Below are 21,400 nucleotides of genomic sequence, written 5' to 3'. Positions count from 1 at the left end.
CAGGTAGCAGTTTCCCCTGACGACTGAGGGCTCTTTATGGGACCTTGAATTGAGACACTTAAAACAGCAGATACATTGAACCACCAGCCCCTAGGTGGCTAATGGTACACATAGCCATAGAAAATCTTTGTTTCATCATTTTACTGCCATGTAGTTTCAGTCTAAGATGGATTTTCTCTTTACACCCTTGAAGTAAATAAATCCAAAATCTAAATGTATATAGGCATTAACCTTTTTCTCTTTAGCATTCCTCTTGGTCCTCAGATTTTACCTCTAATGCCTTTTCAGCTTTTACATCCTTCAAAACTAGAGTCATGAAAAAATTTTAACACTCAAAGCAGTCCTCCATGCTCAGATTAGTAGTAAAAAGAATTTACATTGGTAAGATATATTGAAAACCATTTACTTGTTTTTATTGTTCAGGAGACACTGAAGAAATCCTGAAATTTGACCCACCCAAACAGTTTAACTATTCACTGCTCACGTGACCTTTTGCATGTTTTTCTTTATAAAGAGGATTATCAGTTATGATTCATGGACTACTGAGGAGTAAGAATTCCACATAATTCTTTGTAACTGCATGAACTGCTGGAATGAAATTTTAGATCCACTGTCACTTCTGCTGCACAGCATGGTTTTTATAGCATCACTTTAGAGTGATCCCTGAAGGGTTTATAGTACAAACTATTTAACTTTGTGGACTCAGAAGGCAAGAAAACCCCAAAAACCCAACCAACATGGAGTCCCGGGATACAATGCAAACTGCACATTATCCTTTCAGGCACATTTTCATCAGGTCAGCTCTTCTTTTTGTCTCATTCATCAAACCCTTTGTGTAGGATTCACAGCACTACATAAACATTAAAACCCTTCTTAGCTATTGGGCAGTCCTAACATGTCTTATGCTAGCAGTTTTTTTAGAAGCAACAGCTTCTTACAGCACAGCTGGAACTGCATTTGAAATACTTTTGCCTCTCCCAACATCAGTCTTTATGTACAGGCCAAAATAAGCATAATCTTGTTCAATCATCCTTCATTTTTTCTATCACAGTAGGAAGAATTCTTGGAAATATTTTAGGACTCAGTAGCATGGAAGCTGCTCCTGAGTTTGCCCAGCTCTTAGTGGCCATTACTAACATGCAGCATTTGCCAAGAAGCAACGGGATTTTATTTCTGTGGTTTTGCAAGTGTTTTGGTGAAGGCAGTAAGCCAAGAGAGAAACTGGTGACTCCAGCACACAGTGATCCTAATTCAAACTTAGTAACTGCTGTGAAAAAGGCTTCTAGAAAACTCTCCATTTTATCACTCCTAGTGTAAGTTTCAGCCATGGAAAGATGGCAAACCTAACAATTGAAACACACTATCTTAACTTAAATATCCAAGAATACTAAGTAAATGGCAGATGGGTCCTTTGCAAGCCATGTCCTTATCTATAGGATTACAAACAGTTATGAAGACTGGTTATGTTTCTTTAGAATCATGTTGCTCCCTAGAAGCTGATCTTTTAAATTGTTTATGCCGAATGTTCACAGCCACTTGATGGGCTCAGAATAATTTAGGAGAATTACACTGGATCTGTTTCTTCTTATATAGCTAGGCAATTCAGCTTTATTTGTAAAGTCTTCAGCAGCAGGAAATGCTTCTGATAACTGGTAGAGTTATATATTCCACACACCAATCTAAGCATGATGCAAAACACCACATAATTAGCAATCTGTCTAACATCTGGAGCTACAGTTGGCTTTCTGACTCGACAGGCTCAGTTCTGTGCATCCCTCCAAGAAACACCAGGCACAGTTACAAGAGGCATTGTTCTGTGCCTCGAAAGTGATGTTTCATGACCCCAGTCTCGAACCTGAGGGTTAAGCGCAAAATCAGAGCATACACTCTCCTCTCAGTATTAAATAACTGAATTGATTCATCATCTCTCACTGACAGTAGACAATATCTACTCCTACGTGGATGTGACATGCCAGCTTTTTTTGCCAGTGGCTTAACCACTTCACTTGTTTCAACCAGTTTCCTTCACCACTGTAAGACACCCTCTCTGATTTCTTGCAATTCTGTCTTTCTTCCCTCAGTCCCATCCTTTCTTCACCATGATCCCTTTTGTTGTCTTGCTCAGCTCCGGATCTAAATAGAGCAGAGCTGACAATTTCTTCCACAAGTTGGACAGTGGAATGAGAAAACAATTAAAACACTAACAATCTGCCTAATGTGTTAGGAATCCCTCCCGTGATTTCAAGATGTTTTGCTCCATTAGCATTAGAAATAGAACACAGGAAAAAACTCTTGGTGCCAATTCCTGCTGGACTGAAAAAGGTGAAGTGTCAAGAACTGGTGCAATAGATAAAATAATTCTCTTTGAACTCCCAAAGCAGGCAAGCAGCTGCAAAGTGAAACTCTACTAAAATTTTGCTACATGTCTCAGCCTTCCCTAACATACAATTGCCATGAGTTTGGAAAAACTCACACGTTTACTTAGAAATGAGCACATCAATAGCAGCATCTTTCTTTTGATGCTGACCCAAGTAACACTCAACTGTTTTTCAGACTTCAACCTGCACACTACAATCTTTTTAGGAGCTGCAGCCTTTTTTTTAAGAACCTCAGCTGACTGGTAAAGATTTCTGAGTTGTTTTCTGCAGTTTCTTGAAATCCTGCAGGAGTGCCAAAGATCTCCCACTGACAAGTTGAGAAACACTGCTCTAAATAATTGTTCTGCAGTATTGTAGCTTTTTTAGAAACAAAGATCCTACTAGAGGAAAAATACAGCACTGAGATTACATTATAACAGTGGTGAGACATGGGAACAGTTTCTCCAGAAAAGATGTGGATGCCTCATCCTTGGAGTCCATCCAAGGCCAGGCTGGATGGGGCTCTGAGCAACCTGGGATGGTGAGAGGTGTCCTTGCCCATGGCAGGGGGGTTCATGCCCTTTCCAACCCAAAGCATTCCAACATGCAATGATTACAGCAGACACTCAAGCGCCCTCTAACCCTTGGGTACTGTGTACTACTGATGGGCTCCAGATCCTAGGCATGGACATTTGTTGTGAATTTGGTCTAAGAAGGTCCAGCTGCAAGCAGTGCTCATCAACTCACTGCTGCATTTCCAGTCTCAATGTCTGCACTGTACTGCAACTGCAGGACACTTCAGATGTAATGGGTGGATGATAAGCCACAGAAGGTTGTTAGACAGACAATTCAGATTACCCAGAGAAGTGCTCTCGTGTGACATATACTCCAGAAGTAGACAGTATCGGTACACAAGTAACTACTAGTTAGCTGTGCAGTTGCACTGGCCTTTTAATTCCTGCATGACCCCAAACGCCATGCTGTAGTCAGACAGAAGTGGCTATTACACCCCTTTGGTATGGCAGTGGTGTGAGCAGTCCTACTGCTCAGCAGAACACACTGGAGGGAACTGCACACACTCAAGAACAGGAATAGATCCCTTGGGCTACATTTAACAAAAAAGCATTGAAACTGTTTATGGTACACATAGTACCATAAACATGCAGTATTACACTTCTGCCATCTTTTGGCATTGACAAATTTCAGCAGATTTTGAGGAATCAGATAAGATAAAAGCAGGTTCACATCTAAGGCCTTGTGTTCTGAATGTGCAGCTGTAACTACAGGTAATGAAAGAGCAGAAATGCAGAAATGTACGGCCCAAGACTAAAACGAAATGAAAGAAAGTAATTTTCCTGTTTGAAGTTAAAGATGAAATATATTGCTATCAAGTATCTTCAAGAAAGAGTTCTCTATTTTTACCTTGAAACACACATTTTTATTCCACAGTCTTTAGCTTTATGGTCACTTTGTTGGAAATGAAACGTCAGCCAAGTAAACATTATCAAAACAAGCACTTACCAGAATATGCTAAACCTGGCAATTTTGTCATAATACTTTTCTTTTTCAGCCTCCCTAATAAATTACCCTGTACCATACAGCCTCCATTCTCTTTTCTTCAAACACAACTGATGATCTTATGTTGGATTTTACCAAATTCACATGCTCAAAGATATTATCCTTAAAAAAATTTATCAGGTCACACAGCAACATAGAAATTGTGAAAATAGTAACAAAATTGTTGTCCTCCTTGTACCACCCTATTGTGTCAACAACCTCTGAAAATCACTAAGGATGGAGGGCCAAATGCAGCTCTTGGCCAAGCTTAGAGCAACTCCATTGACTTTAAAAGGAATGCATCTGTCCTGTGAGGTTAAGCTTTTAAGTAAAAGCTGCCTCAAGTTAATGGAAATTAAGCTGTCATCTATTCTAGATTTTCAAAATGGACAATTTAACCTTTATCACTGGGCAAAAATGAATTTTCCAAAGTATTAATGAATTTTTGTCTCATCCATGCTTTGAAGTTTCGATACCATTCTAAAAGCTTTTTTCTCCTTTGAATCTTTTCTTGTAAGCTCATTTTTTTTTCTTTCTCTAGAATAGCAGGAAGCTCCTTCCAGTTTTTAATAAAGATAAATGGAGCCCCCATGGTTTTTAATAATTGCAATGGAGCACTGTGGTACATTGATGAATTTCCGCAATCACCCGGTGTCATTACATCTTCTATAACGGGCAGAGATCCATATGAACAAGCTTCATAAATTCTGTAACATTCTGTATTTATTCCCACTGGGCACAATGTCAAATCACTCTGCAGCAAGGCATCTTGATAGTTTTTGAAACTTGCATTTGTTTCTTGAGGCTGCCACCTAGGAAAGTAAAAGGGATGAAAATTAATATTTTCCTCACAGGCACTGCATTGGAAAAATAGAGGTATTTTTTAATTTCTATTATTTATAAAACTGAAAATGCTATCAGTGTAAAAACTTTTTATTACACACACAGTCAACTGACTTTTAGTTTTAGTCTTAACTGCTCTTAAGTCTTCTAAAATTTATTGAAAATGTTACTGTTAAAAATAGATTGTAATATGTGGCCCTTTTCAGAAATTATTAATACTTAGAAGTGTAAGAAACAAATTGAAATGCCACTTCAAATCTTCTGCATGACTTGGATGATGCATATGTCAATTTACTTCACAGCACAGTTTAGAAACAGACAAAAAGGGAGACACTCAATGGACTTTTTAATGACTTTTTTTGGCCGCAAAAGAGGTTTGCTCTTCAAAAGCTAGGAGGCAGAGCAATTCGTTTAACCTGAATTCATCTACTTCAAGTGCCTCAGTATGTCTGGGAGATAAGAGTTTATGTCACAGATACAATCCATCTCCTGAGACTCTGCATCAGGGCAGCTAAGGTCTACCTAAGCACCACTGTGCCTGCTATCCAACATTTTATAGGTGTTGCTTTGCAAAGTTAAGAAATACACTCAGAACCCTACTCTTGTTAGTCTAAAACAACTGTGCTGTACAGATTAAATCCACTTTCATGTGGAAGACAAAATACAGCTGTCTTCTTTCTTCTCCTAAAGACATTAAACTCCACAAAATACAGGACAAGTGTCTCTTCTCATAATCAAATATTTTTAAGAGGAAAAACAGATGGTCTTTGATGGTTATATATGTAGGAGACTTTTCTATACTAGATTTAAAAATCTGCCTTATGCAAAATATAACAGAAAGGCTGTTATGTTATAATATGATGACCTAAACAAAGAGTCTCTGCAATATTCCCTGACTTAATGACTGATTACCTTTATTCATACTACTTTTTAAGACTCAAGAAAAGATTGGTAATAATGAACCAGGCAAAAAACTCCAAATATTTTCACGAAGTAAATTAAAGTCTTACTGTTCTCTGGCTGCAATCCAGCAAAGTTTGTCAAGTCCATCCTGTTTCAGAATTTTGATTAGGGTTTCTCTAGAAGAATTCTTATAAACTGTTCCTAAGAAATTACATAGATATGATCTCGGATCATGTAGCATTGACCAGCTGGGTTCCACAACTGGAAAACTTCTGTAGCTGTAAAAATAATGTCTAAGTTAGACAACTATATCAAAGGAAAACATTTTGCAGCATTTCATTTCCAGTGCATCATATTTTAAGACTAAAACCACATACTTGTTGTCTATCCACATCTGTACAGACAGACCCACAAGTAAACCAATCTTAAGTCCTGTTGTAAAAGTATGTCTTTATTCCCTTTGCCCCCATCAGTCCCTTCACAAAGTTTCCAGAATACTTACACCTTCTTTCAACATCAGCAATATTGTATGTGCATATAACAGGAATGTCCTTGACTAACATACTTTTCCAAAGAAGCTGTTCTTGATGCAACCACAAGTTTTGACTGAAATGGCCAGTTTAACAGTAACTATGGCACATAAGTCTCACTACCTTAATCTCTGCATATGCTTATCTACTGAAAGTACCACTGATAACCTCTCAAAGCAAAATCTCACTTTGATCTGAGCAAACTTCAATAATCTAATCTTTTGGCTCTAAATATCTTGTTGTACATTATTTGATGGGGCAGTTCTTTCTTTCCTCATTCTCCTCCTGCAGGATGAATGTTAATTCACTTAGTTTCTAATAACCATTTGACCCTTCATGACAAATATTTTTGCACCATTATACATCTTCATCTTCCCTCTTTAGTTGGAAAATCCGGCACATTTTCATGCCTTTAACCCCATTTTTTTACAGTCATTGTATGTAAGGGCTGGAAACCCCATTTTGATACCAAATTTATCTTTCTCCATCCAGCTTTGCAACCTAGTTTATTGTTGTAAGTGTCTCTACTTTCTCTTTACTGTCACCTTAATCTCTGTATCTCAAAACTCAGTATCTTTCCAGTTAGGAACGTCCAATGCCATCAACTCTTTGACACCATCAAGAGTCCAAATTTTGTGTATTTCAGAGACACTGTGAACAAGTTCAAGCTGTATATAAAAAGCTCTATTCGGTTTTCCAGCTTGTTAAGCCAACTGGATCAATACAGGATATTGAATTCAAATTCAACATAAGATATGAAAATAATCCTGTATTCTTTTCAGCTTCTATTACCCTGGTAAGTAGCTAAACCACTATCAACTCTGTAAATAAGAAGTAAAAATGCATCTTGCTGAACCAAACCTTTATTTAGTCCATATAAATAGTTTGAGCACTTAAGTATAACAAAAATGTTTTTTTTAAACAAGCAGTTAAGCCAGCTTACACTGCTGTGATACTGGAGTATAACAATTCCAAACAGAAGTCTTTTGAGCCATAACAGAGGTTAAAAAAAAGTACTCCTTCCTTTCCTGAACAAATAGTACCTGCAACTAATAAAAGGTATTTAGTTACATGAGTTACATAAATGTCTTTTGAATCTCCAAGGAACTGGTACATATTACATCAGCAGTTATGAAAAATCTCAAGAGCAAATCAACTGAAGAAAGAAAACCTCAGGAGACACAGGTTCATTTTCCTAAAGTTTCCTAAAGATTAGTATTCTTTTCCTGCTATAATTTTTATTACTAAATGCAACTCAAAGACTCCAGTGCCAGATTTAGAAAATGATCGATAGGATCATGCTCTGCAATTTACTTATTACAATTGTTTTGGGCATCAGCAGTAACACTCAGTCATATTTTCCATACCACATGCACAGTAACTAATTAACCAATTGCATCTTCTGCCTATAGCACTTACGTAGCTACTCCTAAAGGCCACTGGAAAATATCTTCTTCATTTACGAATGCGTAGTCGTACGTAACAAAGAGCAGGTTTACAAATCCCCCGTTTCGTTTCAGGTACGGCTGAATCCAGGCGTTGTTGCACTGCTCGTTCCCGAGCAGCACCACCGCCACGTGCCGGATTTTGCGGGTCTCCATCAGCGTCTGTGCGTAGTGCAGCCACTGCGTGGCGTAGGCGACCTTCGCTGGCTCCCTCCCGTTCAGCACCAGCACCACATGCTCCGCTTCCACAGAGAAGTAACCGGGAACTACAGACGGGCCCGTGAGGAAGCTGAGAAAACCAAAATGCAACACTAAACAAAGTAAGGCTTTGTAAGACAAATTATACACCTCAATCCTCTAGCTTGTCTTACTACACTGTATGTACTCCAGAGATGGTTTTTTCTTCAATACAGTAAATGCAACATACTGCAAAATTATACTGTGCAACTATAACCACTTCTGTTGTTAGTATCTACTGATTAACACAGGAGTAAAGCTGCTTCCATGTTTATTCAGGAAAAAGGTAATTGACTTAAATAAGGTATTTTGTCAATAAATCAGAACGAGTACCATACTCAAACCTCAAAATGTGTGTAAAGCAACCACCTTTCAAAAAAGGGTGCACCTTCAGGATCACTAAAGGTTAAACATTTTATTAATTGTAGTAATAACCAATGAATGCTGTATTAGAACAAGAGAGAGACCCTCCCAAAAACCTGAAGACTATACTAAATCCGGTATCATTAAGAGTGACAGTTAAGCTAGTCTAGCATACTGCTTTTCTCAGTATTTTGGTTATGTTTCTACTGAGTAGAATTGATAACACAAGAAATATCTATCTAAATGTAAACTTAGGTTGGTTGCATGACCCAGGTCAAATTTGAGGCTCTGATATAAGGTTGTAAGCACAAACATTTTCATTATAAAATGGCATTTCTAGATTTTGCACAATGTATTTAATAGAAGAATTTCAGTGACATAACAAAATCATTAAATCTTAAATAATTTTCAAGTATCTGACAAAAGCCATTCATGAACTGCAATGAAACAAATCAGTATTTGCCAGCCCCTGCTCTTCAGTTACCTGGTGTGTTAACAGACTACTGATTGAATGCAAAGAAGTAGCAGTTACACAGCTTAGGAAAAAGTGAAGAGGAGTCACTTCACTGCTAGTTTTCTAGGTCTGCTGCATCACTAGATCTTCAGCTACCAGCAAAACTTAATTTAGAGTGAGCATGAGTTTTAACTCATGAAGTGCTGAGACTAACAGCTAGTTTCAGGTCAAATATACTTACTGAGGAAAAAAACTCACAACAAAAGCTGTAAAAACTACTCCAGTGAGGTTACCTCAAGCAGACTGACCTTAGACAAGTGTATTTTAAACCTGAGTTTAGCTGCCATGCTGCTGGCTTGGTGGGAGTGATAGATTTTGGAGCCAGGATTCATAAGACTCATGACTTGGCATCAAGACTTCTAATAAATTAAACGTTAAGTCAGATCAAGACTTAAATCCAAAGTTTAACAGACAATGGGAAGAGAATCACTGGGATTCCTAAGAGAGAATACCTTGAGCTTTGGAATGTGTAAGATAGGGACTAAGAATGTACAAAGTCCAGTGATCACCTTGCAAAGAGGTTTGGGGAAAAAGGGTTTATTCTATGACACAGCACTTCAAGGGTAACAACTTTACAGCAATAACAAGATGTACAGGTCAGGAAGCAATGACCTGTGTGTAGATATATATGAAGTTGAACAGCATTAAATTACAGTGGGGGGGGGGAAGTAACACGGTGCAAATCTCATAAATCCCATACTTTAATAATTAAAACACTGTGCTAGGGCTGTACTATTAACTCCCAATCAGAATGCAACTGGGACTGAGAAATGAAAGAGATTACAGAAGCTGCAAAATGAAGGGAGTAGTCCCTACAGTACTAACTACTCATATGAAGGCAAAATCAAAGATAATGTGGGAAGGTTACATTTTTTGGACTAAATATGTGACTTGCTTTCTACTAAGTCCTTGTTTTTCTTAACTAGTCATATGAAAGGATGCTTTTTTAGACTGGGTCTTACAACGCCCATTCTGAAGGTGTTAGCCATCCTGTAACATCAGTGACTGAATTTAACACTTGCAGCAGAAGAGATCATAAGAAGTACATCTAGCACACATATATTCCATATGCAATAAAGGGATTACATTAAAATGACAAAATCAAGAAAAGAACTTGGAAAGAAGCAGTCCAAATCACAAGAAACTTTCAAGGACTTTGCAGACTGTTCAAAAACTATGTATAAGAAGCTTAGGCACACTGTGCTTCAATCCAAAAAGTAAACAACACAGAACCCCCCCGCCCCCCCAAGGCTTAACAGAAAAGTATGGGAGATTTCCACAACTAACTCGTTTGCTTCAGCTAGAAATACAAGGTTGAACACCAGAAATACTATATCAAATGGAGGATTTGAACCTGGATGGCATTCACTTGAGAGTTTTGAAGTAACACAAATGCAGAACTGCTGGCAGAGGCATGCAGCTGTCATTATGAAAAGACACTATGCTTTATAAGTGGTTCACCATTGTTTGTAGACTCCCATGTACAAAAACAACTTGAGAGGACTCTGGAGAACAGTCAGTATTAATTCCCTCTCTGGAAAAATCTGTAATAAACACTAAGATCACTGAATCTCATCAATAGGTAAGATATGGATAAGCACTGCTGGAAATGAGTTATCCTGTTTCACTAATCTGATGAAGATCTATGAGTATGTCAATAAGAACACAGATAAAAGAGGATTTAGTGGACGCAGTGTTTTTGGATTTTCAAAAAGCTTCACTGCAGGGTTTTATTAAAACCAAATTGCCAGAAGTTTTCCCACGTGGAATCCTTTGATAGACAGAAACCTCTCCTGGTTGACTGAGGCAAGGCAGCACTGAATGTTTATAAAATACAGAGAGTGTGACTTGGTGGAATAGAAATTTAGGAAAGTTCTTACCAAATAAGAGGTAAGATGTTTGGCACTCTGTGGTCTACAACATTGTCCTAGATGACAGGAAAGAAGGGTGTGAATTGCATCAAGCCAGAGAAAGTGTTAAATCCTGCTCTCTTGCTTTTTGTATGAATGGGCCAAGATGTTACTAAAATCCACAGCTACGAAGTTCCTTCTCCACTCCCATTTTTAAATACACATCCCTGCATTTTATGGAGAAGGTGATACTTTATGTATTTTTTAGACAACTTCGGTGAAAACATGAACCCATCAAAATTTGTAATAGAGATGTGTATTCTCCATCATAAATATACAAAATGGGCTTATTCAGGCAACTGTGGTCAAGTGATATTTTGGCATTTTTGTGTCTTTAGATTTGGTATTGTTTAAAAACATTCACCAGAGGTCTATTTTTATTGATCATTAGACTTACCACAGAAAACTGCAGAGCAGCACATACTCTCCAAGTATGTCACCTCAGCTAGTTCCCTCTAGCCTCATCTAGTAATCAAATGGAGATAATTTACCTCAGCCAGGCAGTAAACAATTCTAGAAAACCTTATAACTAGTGAGAAGCCAAAATCACATAACTGTTCTCCACAACATAAACTAGTATTTCCAAATAGAGTAAATAGGAGCTATTTCAGAAGCCTAGTTGTTAAAATAACAGTTATATTGCACATTTTCTATACTTTGCACAAGTTTCTACCAGCCTGTCAAAAGTTAACCTTTGTTAAGTTGGTACTAAACTTAAGCTTTGTATTTTAATAGGACCTAGCATCCAAGCTGAAATTAAAATAGGGACTCAATTATCCCTGGCTCATCTACACATAACAAGAAGATATTTAAATGCAAGTACAGGATACTTTCTTTGAGCGATGCATACCCTAAGGAAATACATGAGGTTATTAATCATCTGAAACAGGCACACTAGAAAGAAAGTAACCATCATCAGTCAAGTGACAGACTCATTAAGTACAGCAAATTATCTTCAGGTTATAAATGCGGAAAGCAGGGGCTTGAAGAAATTCTCATGTCAATACCAGGAAGATAACCTATCATGGCAGAGTGTCGTGGATTTCTATAGCTTCTAAGATTTTAAGTCTGGAAACAACAAAGTCTTTTGCCACTAAGACTGCACTGTAGACACTGGTCCAATATTCAAAGAAAGGATTGTATCCTTTCTCTCTATTTGTGATTTGAAAGTTCTAGTCCTCCGTCAAGGAGACTACCAAGATACAGTAGCATGATTTGTAGTTGATTCTCTAAACTTGTAACTTGTATCATCTTTTATTTACAGATAAGGAATATAGCTTTTTTTGTTAAAGAGTATATAAAATCAACTATTTGTTCTGAAAAGACTCTATGGCCTATACCATGATCACTGTTAGATACTTTGATAAACTATTCAAAATTATTTTAAAAGGTTTTGTGATCACTTAAAACCTTTCAATTCACAATCACATATGTACTTCAAACACTACCTTCAAATATTTCAACTAGAACCACATCTTGGGCAAGGAAAAAACAGCCTTCTGAAGCAACACGTTTCAGAAGTTAAACTCACTTAACTGTGCAATTTATGTATTAAAAGAAAACTTTTAACAGGTGGGTCCTCCTGCAATAGACGAAATGTTGCAGATCTACTTCTGCAGACTGGCTAACTGGCCAAATAGACAAAGAACCCTTCAGCTTTCACTGTATCTTTGCAGAAAGCATTAAAATAGTATTAAATAGGGACTCAGAGAAAAGCTTTGTATCATTTACTGAATAATATAAAACATTTGACAACAGTCTTAAAACATACATGCTCACAGATCAAATACCACTGTTAAAGCAAACAGTGCTTTAAGCGTAATCTTCCTTTCCATACAAAATTTTGGTTTGCAAATCAACTAGCTAGGTTTCACAGATAGCCTTTGTTATAAACAGAAACAAATGATGGTTTTGACACATTTGTATTTATGAACAAATGAGCCAAGTCTCTTTCCCCTGAATACAGCAGAAACCAAACAGCAGGAGACATCTTCCTGCCTCATGTATGCCTGCTTGATTTCATCAACTATGAGCCCCCAAGGTCCAGTTCTTCACGCTGTTCCTGGGGTTGTATCCTGACTCTGCCACCGAGGTCTCTTGGCTGCTCTTTCTCTCAGCACTGGTAAGTTTTTCTATACTTTCTTTAAACACACAAACCATCATAAACCAGATTAAATCGCTCCATAGTTTTCTAATTTTTAACAGTGACATGTTTGGCCTAGAACTGGTTAGATTTATCAAGTGTGTGTTTCTGTGTATAAATTATAATTTTGAATGAGAAGCTGTGTGCATATTCCATAGTTATCAAAACATTACAGAATTATAGTATTTGCAACTGTATTAAAATAACCACAACTCTGAGACAGGCAAAATAATGCCTGAGCAGCGCATCATTTAATTTAACTTTCCAATGCATTATTTGTTAAAGTTCACACAATTGAAATCAACGTCATGAACAATACCTGAAGTATGTTTTTCCTGCTTTTAGGCTTCCTTCTCTCCACTGTGCCGTCACATCACCCGGCTCAAGGTGCCCTCCAAAAACATGTTGCCAAAGGTAAAGACCTACGTAAATGAAGACATGATGGAGAATTTGAATATACAGATCTTGCCTACTCTACGGTCCAAAAAAAATATTTTTTTGGGGGAAAATAAAAGAACTTGGGAAAGAAAGATCCGGCTTCTTGCATAATATGACTTAGAATTAGTTAAAATGAACGACTAAAAATGAGCAAATATTAATTGGCATTTTAAGGACAATCGTACTTCAGCTTTTGTGAAATGCACTGATTTTTGTGATGGTAATATATCCCGTAATACACCTATGTCCTCTACAATGTTACATGAAAGTTTGACTGTAAGCCCGGCATTTACAAAAAAGCTAAAGTAAGAACAGTGGTATGTCTTCAGCAGTGGTTAAAGAGCTTGAGAAGACCTTGACCCTCAGTTTGTGCAGAGGGGAAATTCAGTATCTTCCACAATAGAAGAATTTCCATGTTCATCAGTGGCAGTAGTACTACAGTACACTGCAATACAGAAAATGCTTTATTTCTCACTGTGTGATGCTTGATTTCACGAAGTGTAAACATGACAAAAATAAATAATCTGGTTAGGCAAGTAAGAGGCCTCTCCTTGTGTCACTGTGTTTCTTTACCATTTGAGACATTTTTCTTGACAGATGCAGAAAAACAGCCTTGAAAGGAACTGATACAAAGAAACTGGAGTTCAACTACTCTTATACTGCTATGAATTTGAGTAACAACTAGCATTTCCTTAATACTCCTCATGTACAGATATACATACTGTTGAAACATACACATAAATTTTAGTCATCAGGAAACAGAGGAAAGTGCTATACCAGGAAGGTTAAATAACCCATAGACTACATCTGCTTACCAATTGCTGCTTTACCCCAAATCTGTACTCTAAGACTGGTCTGTTCTAGGTGGGACCTCGCATATTTTATCATTTTAAGATTCGCTTCATATCTCTGCTGAGAAGCAGCCAGCTCGTTTTTCTCGTCCGCATCCCATGGATTCCACTCTTCATTTCCCAAGGCAACATGATCTGTGAAACCTAAAAGCGCGATTTACATTAAAAAAAAAAAAAAAACCAAATCCACGACTTTAGGAAAACTGATGCATTTTGTCATACTCGTAATTTCACGCAGCACCCGACAACCATCGTTCAGCGCTGGGCGGGGCACACCACCAGAACCACCAGCACAGCCACCGCCGCCGGCTGCTCCCCAGGGGCCGCGCGGTGCCGCCCGGAGCCCTGCGGCACTGCCCGCGGCCAGCGCAGGTCCAGCGGGGAGCGGGGAGCGGGGAGGCGCCGGCCCCGCTCCCGCTCAGAGGCCGCCGCCCGCCGGGCCGGCCCCGCACCAACCCCGCCGCCTCTGCCCCGCCGGCCGCCTCGGAGCGGCCCCGCCGCCGCGCTCACCTCGCGGGCCGCGGCGGTCCCGGTGCGGGCGAGGGGCGGCCGGGCGGCGCGGCCGCAGGAACACGCTGTAGGTCGCGTAGAGGGAGAAGAGGCCGTACGCGACGATCAGGGCGGAGCAGAGCCGCCTGCGAGCGCCCCGCATCCCGCCCGGCGTGGGCGGAAGGCCCGGCGGGGGCCGCCGGGAGGCGGCGGCGAGAGCAGACTCCGCCCGCCCGGGCTGTGTCGGCCGCCGAGGAGGCTCCGAGCCGCCGGTGCCGTGACCCGCCTCTGGCCGCATCTCCCCGGGCGCTGCCGGCACAGCTGTGCCAGGATGGGTAGAGGGGTTGTAAACGGATAGGTGGACACGCTGCCAGGTTATGGGAATTTTGTTATAATGGGGAAAGCTTGGATAGGTCAGAGTGACCCACGTTCCATAGAAAGACTACCCACGACTCCTTCTTAAGGCTAGAGGTGCTGTAGCTTCTGTAAAGCTGCTACCAGCCTGTAGACAAACACCATGACCCTAATTGTAGCCAAAAGCGCAATGACCTTCACTAACCAAGGAGTCTAGAACACCACAGATTGTAATGCAGTGCACAACCCTACAGCCTCCTCTGGGTCTGAGTGGGTGTTTTCTTGATCAATTTTTTGCCCTTATGAACACTAAACCTTGCTCTGACCCTGACCTAAAATTAATTTAATGGACCACAGCTTCTTTCCAACTGAAATGTTACTGTTTGTCTTAGAAGGCCTTCTGAAACAGACTTAAAATCAGCCTACTGCCAAATCCTTAATCTAATTTAGTTGTTTATACACTTGCTGAATTATAAGTGTAGCCTGATGACCCACAGTGGCAGCAATCACAGAATGGCCGGCGTGGGATGGGACCTTCAATATCATTGAGTTCCAACCCCCCCTGCTGCAGGCAGCGATAGTTCCCACTAGACCAGGTTGCTCAAAGTCCTGGGTCACTTCCAAAAATGCGACATTCACGACTTCTCTGTCTTACCACTCTCATAATGAACATTGGCCTGTGTCATGTCACTACTAGCCCCGGTAAAAAGTTTTTCTCTCTTTTTCTTTTAAGCTCATTTTATTTATTGAAACTCTACCCATTAAAAACCCTACATATAATGCAAATAACACTTGCCAGTATTACTGGTAGTCTGTTCCAAATTTGCAGGTCAATACACTTATTCCTGTTAGCTGTCATGGCCGCTTTGTTTTGTCTATAGTGATTTATAATTTTAGGAAAGAAGTGCACCTCATAAATGCTTTCAAAACAAAGACTGTGCTTCTCTTGCCTTTCTAGCTTAGTGCGTCTGTGTGAATGCACAATGAACTGGTGCAGTTACAAACTTTTGGAAGACCAGCAATATATCTGTATATCTGTATACATATTAAACTATTATCAGTTTTAACTGCAATCTGTTTTCTAGACTTTATCAGTAGTTGTATCTGTGTGCTGAGTTGCTAAAATGTGAGGAAAATCTTTGTATGAATAATTTAAAACAGAATATTTTAATGGAAGTATGATAAACATAGAACTAAAGGGAAATAAGACAGTAGTAGAAATTAATTACAAAGGGCAAAGAATGAAAAATGTGTAATCATTTGGAAACACAGTCTGCCTATTGCACTACTTCAGTGCTTTGGATGATAGAAAGTTTTTCTCACACAGGTGCAGTTTATTTCTTATAAAAATGACAGAAGAGACTTGAAAAGGTCAAGAAGGATTAATCTGAGAAGAGTTTAGATTATAGACCCTCTCAAAAACAGTGTCTGAAAAAAGTCTGCATTTGATTGTCTGCGTTTCAGTAAGAAATGAAAAAGTGAATGTGATTTGGAATAGCAGTGATTATTGCTGAGCAGGTCTTTCACAATACTGATGATAATGTAGTCTTATTTATAGCAGAGAAGAAAGGTATACTAATCAAAGTGAGGTAAACCGGCAATATCCATCAAAGTCTTAGAACAACTGTAGTAGATGGCAATGCCTGATCATTTGGAAAGAAATCCAAATACAAAATTGAAAATGTGTGAGAAGGAAGAGCATATACTTTCAAGCATAGCATCTCAATCTTATATTTCCTACCCTTACTAACTCATTGTACATTTTGCAAGCTGCATTGGCTCATTTCGTGGGCAAAACACAATGTAAAAAGCTATACGTGATTTGTAAAAGGATATTAATTTTATAAAATTTTATATTCTTTTCCAGCCAGCTCAGGACAGGCTCAAATAAATGGTTTTCCTGTAATGCAAACTCAAATCATGTAGAAACTAGTGGGAATTAAGAATATAATGTTAAGAATGTACTGAGGGGGAGCATGTGTATCTGTGAGTGGCTGGACTTGAAAAAAATGCCTGCATGAATTAAGATCATGGAGTAGGATTTTCTAGGGATTATGGGAGTAAAACTTCCAGAAACATTAAACTGGAAGATCACCTTAACCATGGTATTCCCTGAAGTCATGGAAAAACGTGCAGCAGATACCAAATTTAGGAAATGCCTGAATTTCATGCACAGTGCCTGTAGGGGCCTGCAAAGCCCAGCAAGTACTTCTTCCTAGCACTCTATAACAAATTTCTGATTTGTTGTAGAAGATCAAAAGCCAAGTGTTATGTCACGAGAAGGGAGGAGAGGTGGAAAGGACCAGTGATATCTTGGACCTCTGTCAAAGAAAAGGTCTTTATATATCTAGATGGCATTAGGAAGCAGACATACCCTGCAGCATAGGAGAGGGTGAAAAGTCCAACAGCCGCAGCTAATGAGACTTGGAAAAATCCTAAACCCAGATCTGGTAAATCAGAAAGCTTAGATTCTTTCTTAGCTCTGACAGCTTGCTGCATGATCTTCTGGCAGATTATCTTGTCTCATGGGGCTCCAACTGACCCCTTGTAAAATGTACAAAACTAAGCTTCTTGGCCTGTTAGGAATCCTAGCTGATATAAAATGGTTGACGTTTTCTTTGAAAGAAAGTTACTCGGTAAAGACAGAAAGAGTTCTAACAAATAAGGAGAGTCTATTTAATAACGAGGATTTTGAGCAGTAAACAATTAAGCTGTACAAGTTTGTTTCAGTATAAGGCATCATAAATTAGGAGACAGTTTAAAAATATATCATGAGGTTCAATAACTGTTTAGAGACAGGAAAAGATAAATGAGAACAGAGAAGTGTCAAGTACCTTCAACAAATGTGTGTTCTGTTCAAGAATTCATTACAACAAATAAAAATTAACCTGGAGTTTCAAAATTAGGACTGAGGGCAGCTGAAAGCTTAAATCAAAATATGTTCTGTTGTATATCAAGTAGTTTGAGTAAGCAACCGAGAAAGTAAGTTTTTTTTCTTGTGAAAAGTATTATTTTTCGGTACAAATTATGATAAAAGCAGAATTTCCTGATACTTGTTTTTACTACTCGTGACTGCCTACAATAATTCTTCGGTCTCTGTTTTTCCCAACAAAATTCTTGCAAAACTGCTTGTCTTGTCTTGGCCTCTGCTCATTGACTATTGGGTTAGAATTGCAGATGTCACTGGGAAGTTTTAAAAAGCTGCATTGATCAACATGTGACATAGGCAGATCTGAGCAAGGTTTTAAAGCAGAGTTAGGAAAGAAAGCACCACTTAGACATCTAACTAGAACATGGAATGAAGACAGTTGTCAGAATCCCTGCAGAAAGGTGTTGAGCTTCAGTTACTGCTCTATTGGTACTGGCCTTGTTAATTAAGAAGCTTGCAGGGTTTTCTTCACCGGCAGAGTTTGTAGGCAGCCACTGTTACAATTTGTCTACAAAAAGCCTGAATCTCCTCTCAAGGCTGCACCATATAAGGCTGAATGACAGCGAGAAGTCTGCAGTGGACAATTAAAGCTGGGAAGCTGGAGAGGCCTCTCTGCTTGCTGCAGATCACAGTGCCCAGAGGTGCTCTGGAGAAGTCTCTTGTGATGAGAAGTAGCAGTCTTTGGCGCTTGTTACTGCCTGATTAATAAAAGTGCTCCTTTCTACTGGCTCTGTTTTGTAGGAGTGCACCCTGACATCATCCTTCAGGCAGAACAAGGCTCAGGTTGATTCCATTTTTACCTGAAACTAGTAACACTGGCTGAAATGTCCCTTCAACAGGATATTGCTTGAAGCAGCAAGGTGATGGAAAGGACCTTCTGATGGTGGTAAAAAAATAAGGGCAGTAAGCTCTTTTTTTTCGGTTCAGATGGATCAATAAGTGGGTGTCCACCTGTGGCCTTCAAAGTTCATAGTTTAAGTGAGGACAGTCTTCCTGAGAAGTTAATATACTGCAGGAGCATCAGAATAAAGTAATTTTCCAGCCTAATGAAGTGACAAAATGAACTGCCATTCTTAGTTCTGTATTGCTCTCACATTCAAGACATACCTATCTGAAGACATTTTTAGATAACAAAGAGTAATCTTCCCATGTGTTACATTTAGAATGTCTCCAGGCTGAAGTTTTTTACTATTCTATTCCATTAAATTCTATTCTGTCAAAGCATAAAGCCTCTCAGGACACTGTGTCTCTTCCTGAGACACAGAAAGAAAGGACTCAGAGGTGCTGTCTCCTAGACTGTTTCACGTCTTACACATTTTATAATGTCTGTGTCAGGACTGGGTTAAACCCTTCCAACAACCAGAATGGGTTTGATGTAAGCCATGCCTCACTAACCATACCAAATTATTCTTAACCATGGTCCCTCTTGTTCCCTGAACTGTTATTTCTCCAGTCTTTTTCTAAGTTGGTATACAGTAAAGGAAGGCAGTAAAGTCAGTTCCCTGCTCTTTTAACATTTCTTTGGATGTTCCCAGATAAAAACTTTATGGCCCATTTGGTATTTCAATAGGCTAAATACACCCCTTTAAAAACCATTGTTTTCACAATCTTTTACAATCTCATATACAAATCCAAGACAGATAAATGTGTTAAATGTTCATAAACCTTTTATAAAACATTTATAAACATTGTTACATTGGCCTTTTGCATAGATCTTCAATGTTTTCGTGGTATATATGATTTCATTGTGGATAAGATGGGATTATAGTATCTCCTCACCCCATTCTTACTGAGTAACATAAAGACATATTTGTATGTCAGTGTCATGTAGCAGATTCAAAGGGAAATAATTTATTCTTACAGGAAGAACTGCAGCAGGTTTTATGCTAGCAGGCTGTATTTTTAAATATAACTGTATTAGCATATCACACTGTGGTGTGAGTCATCTTAAGTTTCTGTGTCATGGGGAAGAAAGGATCATTTAAAAACTGCAGTGCTAATTGAGGTGTTTACAGTGCCATTTAATAATCACTTGACACTGAAATTCTTTAAAAAACAATTTCTGGAAGGCAAGAAATTTAATTTCTCGTGGAGGAACTCTAGAGCTGTCATTTCTGGTTTCCTCTGGTGCAGGAACAGCTTTACTTCTGCACTTGATCAGGCTATTTTCTGTGATATTTGGGTATAGGCCTCATTTAAATGGCAGTTACGTGGGTGATAAGAGAAGGAAGGCACGTGGCAAAATGCAGCAATGAGTGACCTGTCTGAACAGTTCATGTGGGCTGCAGTTCATTTACTGCCTCTGGGGATTTATCAGTAGACAAAGCAGGTATGTGTGAAAGTTGTTCAGACTGAAACGTTTATAGGCCGGGTATCATGGGGTTGTGCTTTTTTGTGTTTTTTTTTTTTTTTTTTGTTTGTTTTGTTTTGTTTTGTTTTGTTTTGTTTTGTTTTAATCTGTAGTGATAAAACAGAAGGAAATGCTCTGAGGTGAGCCGGAAGAAGCTTCTGTTCTTCCTTAAGCATGGTGTCTTCACTCGTCCAAACCTCACTGGGCTAGCTAGCAAGAAAAGTACAGTCACAGCTCTGTTTGGGTTTCATGTTGGTGTTCAGCCTGAAGGCGCTTTAAGAGATTCCAGGTTATTTCCAACTCTCTAAGTCTTAAGAAGACACACAAAATCGGTTATTTACTGCTTCTTAGCTGAGAAGCAGCTAATTTCAGCAGAGGAAAGATAACTTTTTGAAACACTAGCACATTTTTTTTTTTTTTTTTTTTTTTGTGATTGTGAGCATTTCTCTCAGCTATTTATACCAGAATTACCTAAGGAAATGCAGCTGTGCCCTTCTTCTTATGTATGCAGTCTCAATCAAATCCTTTGTGTCTATTTTGTCTTCCTATTTTTTTTTTCCCTACTAGACATGGAAATAATGGAAGGCCCAGGATTTCTGAATATATCCCAGTAGGAAATGAGTTGAGAGAACTGAAAAAATAAGCTAATCATTAAAGCTGTAGCAAGTAGTATGATTTTATATTTAGAAGCCACCTTTTTATTTTTGAGCATATGATTTTTCCTGTTTAGCTCTTTCATTCCATTGAAAGGTTTTATTTATACGGCAAATTCTTTTAGAGTCATAGGATTGACAGTGGAAGACTATTAGAAATGCTTTTAGCTTCAGAACCTCTACTGTTCTGAAATTAATTTACTCATTTTTTCAGAGATTCATGTAATTCTCTCATTATTGGCCATTTACACGGCCTGCCATCTACTGTTGCTTCTAAAGTGGCTTACATGGCCTTCAAGGCATCTGGCTATGTGCTGAACTGAGAAATTGTGTGAATTGTGCTTTGAAAGCCTGCTTGCAGCAGGGTAATTTATTGCTTATTAGGATGGAATTTCAAGATATGTTATCTTTGCTTATCATCCTTTCAGATGTACTCTGCCACAAGGGAACAAATAAAGTGACTCCACCATTTATATTCCAAATTGCATCTATTTATTCAATCTCACAGTTCCCTAATGATTAAGTGAAGCTATT

At 38.8% G+C, this 21,400-nt stretch overlaps 1 protein-coding gene across 1 annotated transcript; it reads right to left on the bottom strand.

The window, feature by feature from the left end:
* Window positions 1-3,775: 3,775 nt before the first annotated feature.
* Window positions 3,776-14,763, bottom strand: RXYLT1 (ribitol xylosyltransferase 1). The gene is made up of 6 exons (XM_066184574.1): window positions 14,602-14,763; window positions 14,056-14,235; window positions 13,122-13,224; window positions 7,610-7,924; window positions 5,768-5,938; window positions 3,776-4,726 (listed from the first exon to the last, which is right to left on the bottom strand). Exons 1-6 carry the CDS (start codon window positions 14,741-14,743, stop codon window positions 4,309-4,311), a joined length of 1,329 nt encoding a protein of 442 aa, XP_066040671.1. The 5' UTR covers window positions 14,744-14,763; the 3' UTR covers window positions 3,776-4,308.
* Window positions 14,764-21,400: the final 6,637 nt, after the last annotated feature.

Source organism: Chamaea fasciata, unplaced genomic scaffold (assembly GCF_029207755.1).
Source record: "Chamaea fasciata isolate MVZ Bird 193981 ecotype frontalis unplaced genomic scaffold, bChaFas1.0.hap1 SCAF_5, whole genome shotgun sequence".
Classification (NCBI taxonomy): Eukaryota; Metazoa; Chordata; class Aves; order Passeriformes; family Sylviidae; genus Chamaea; species Chamaea fasciata.
This window is presented reverse-complemented; position numbering and strand designations above follow the sequence as displayed.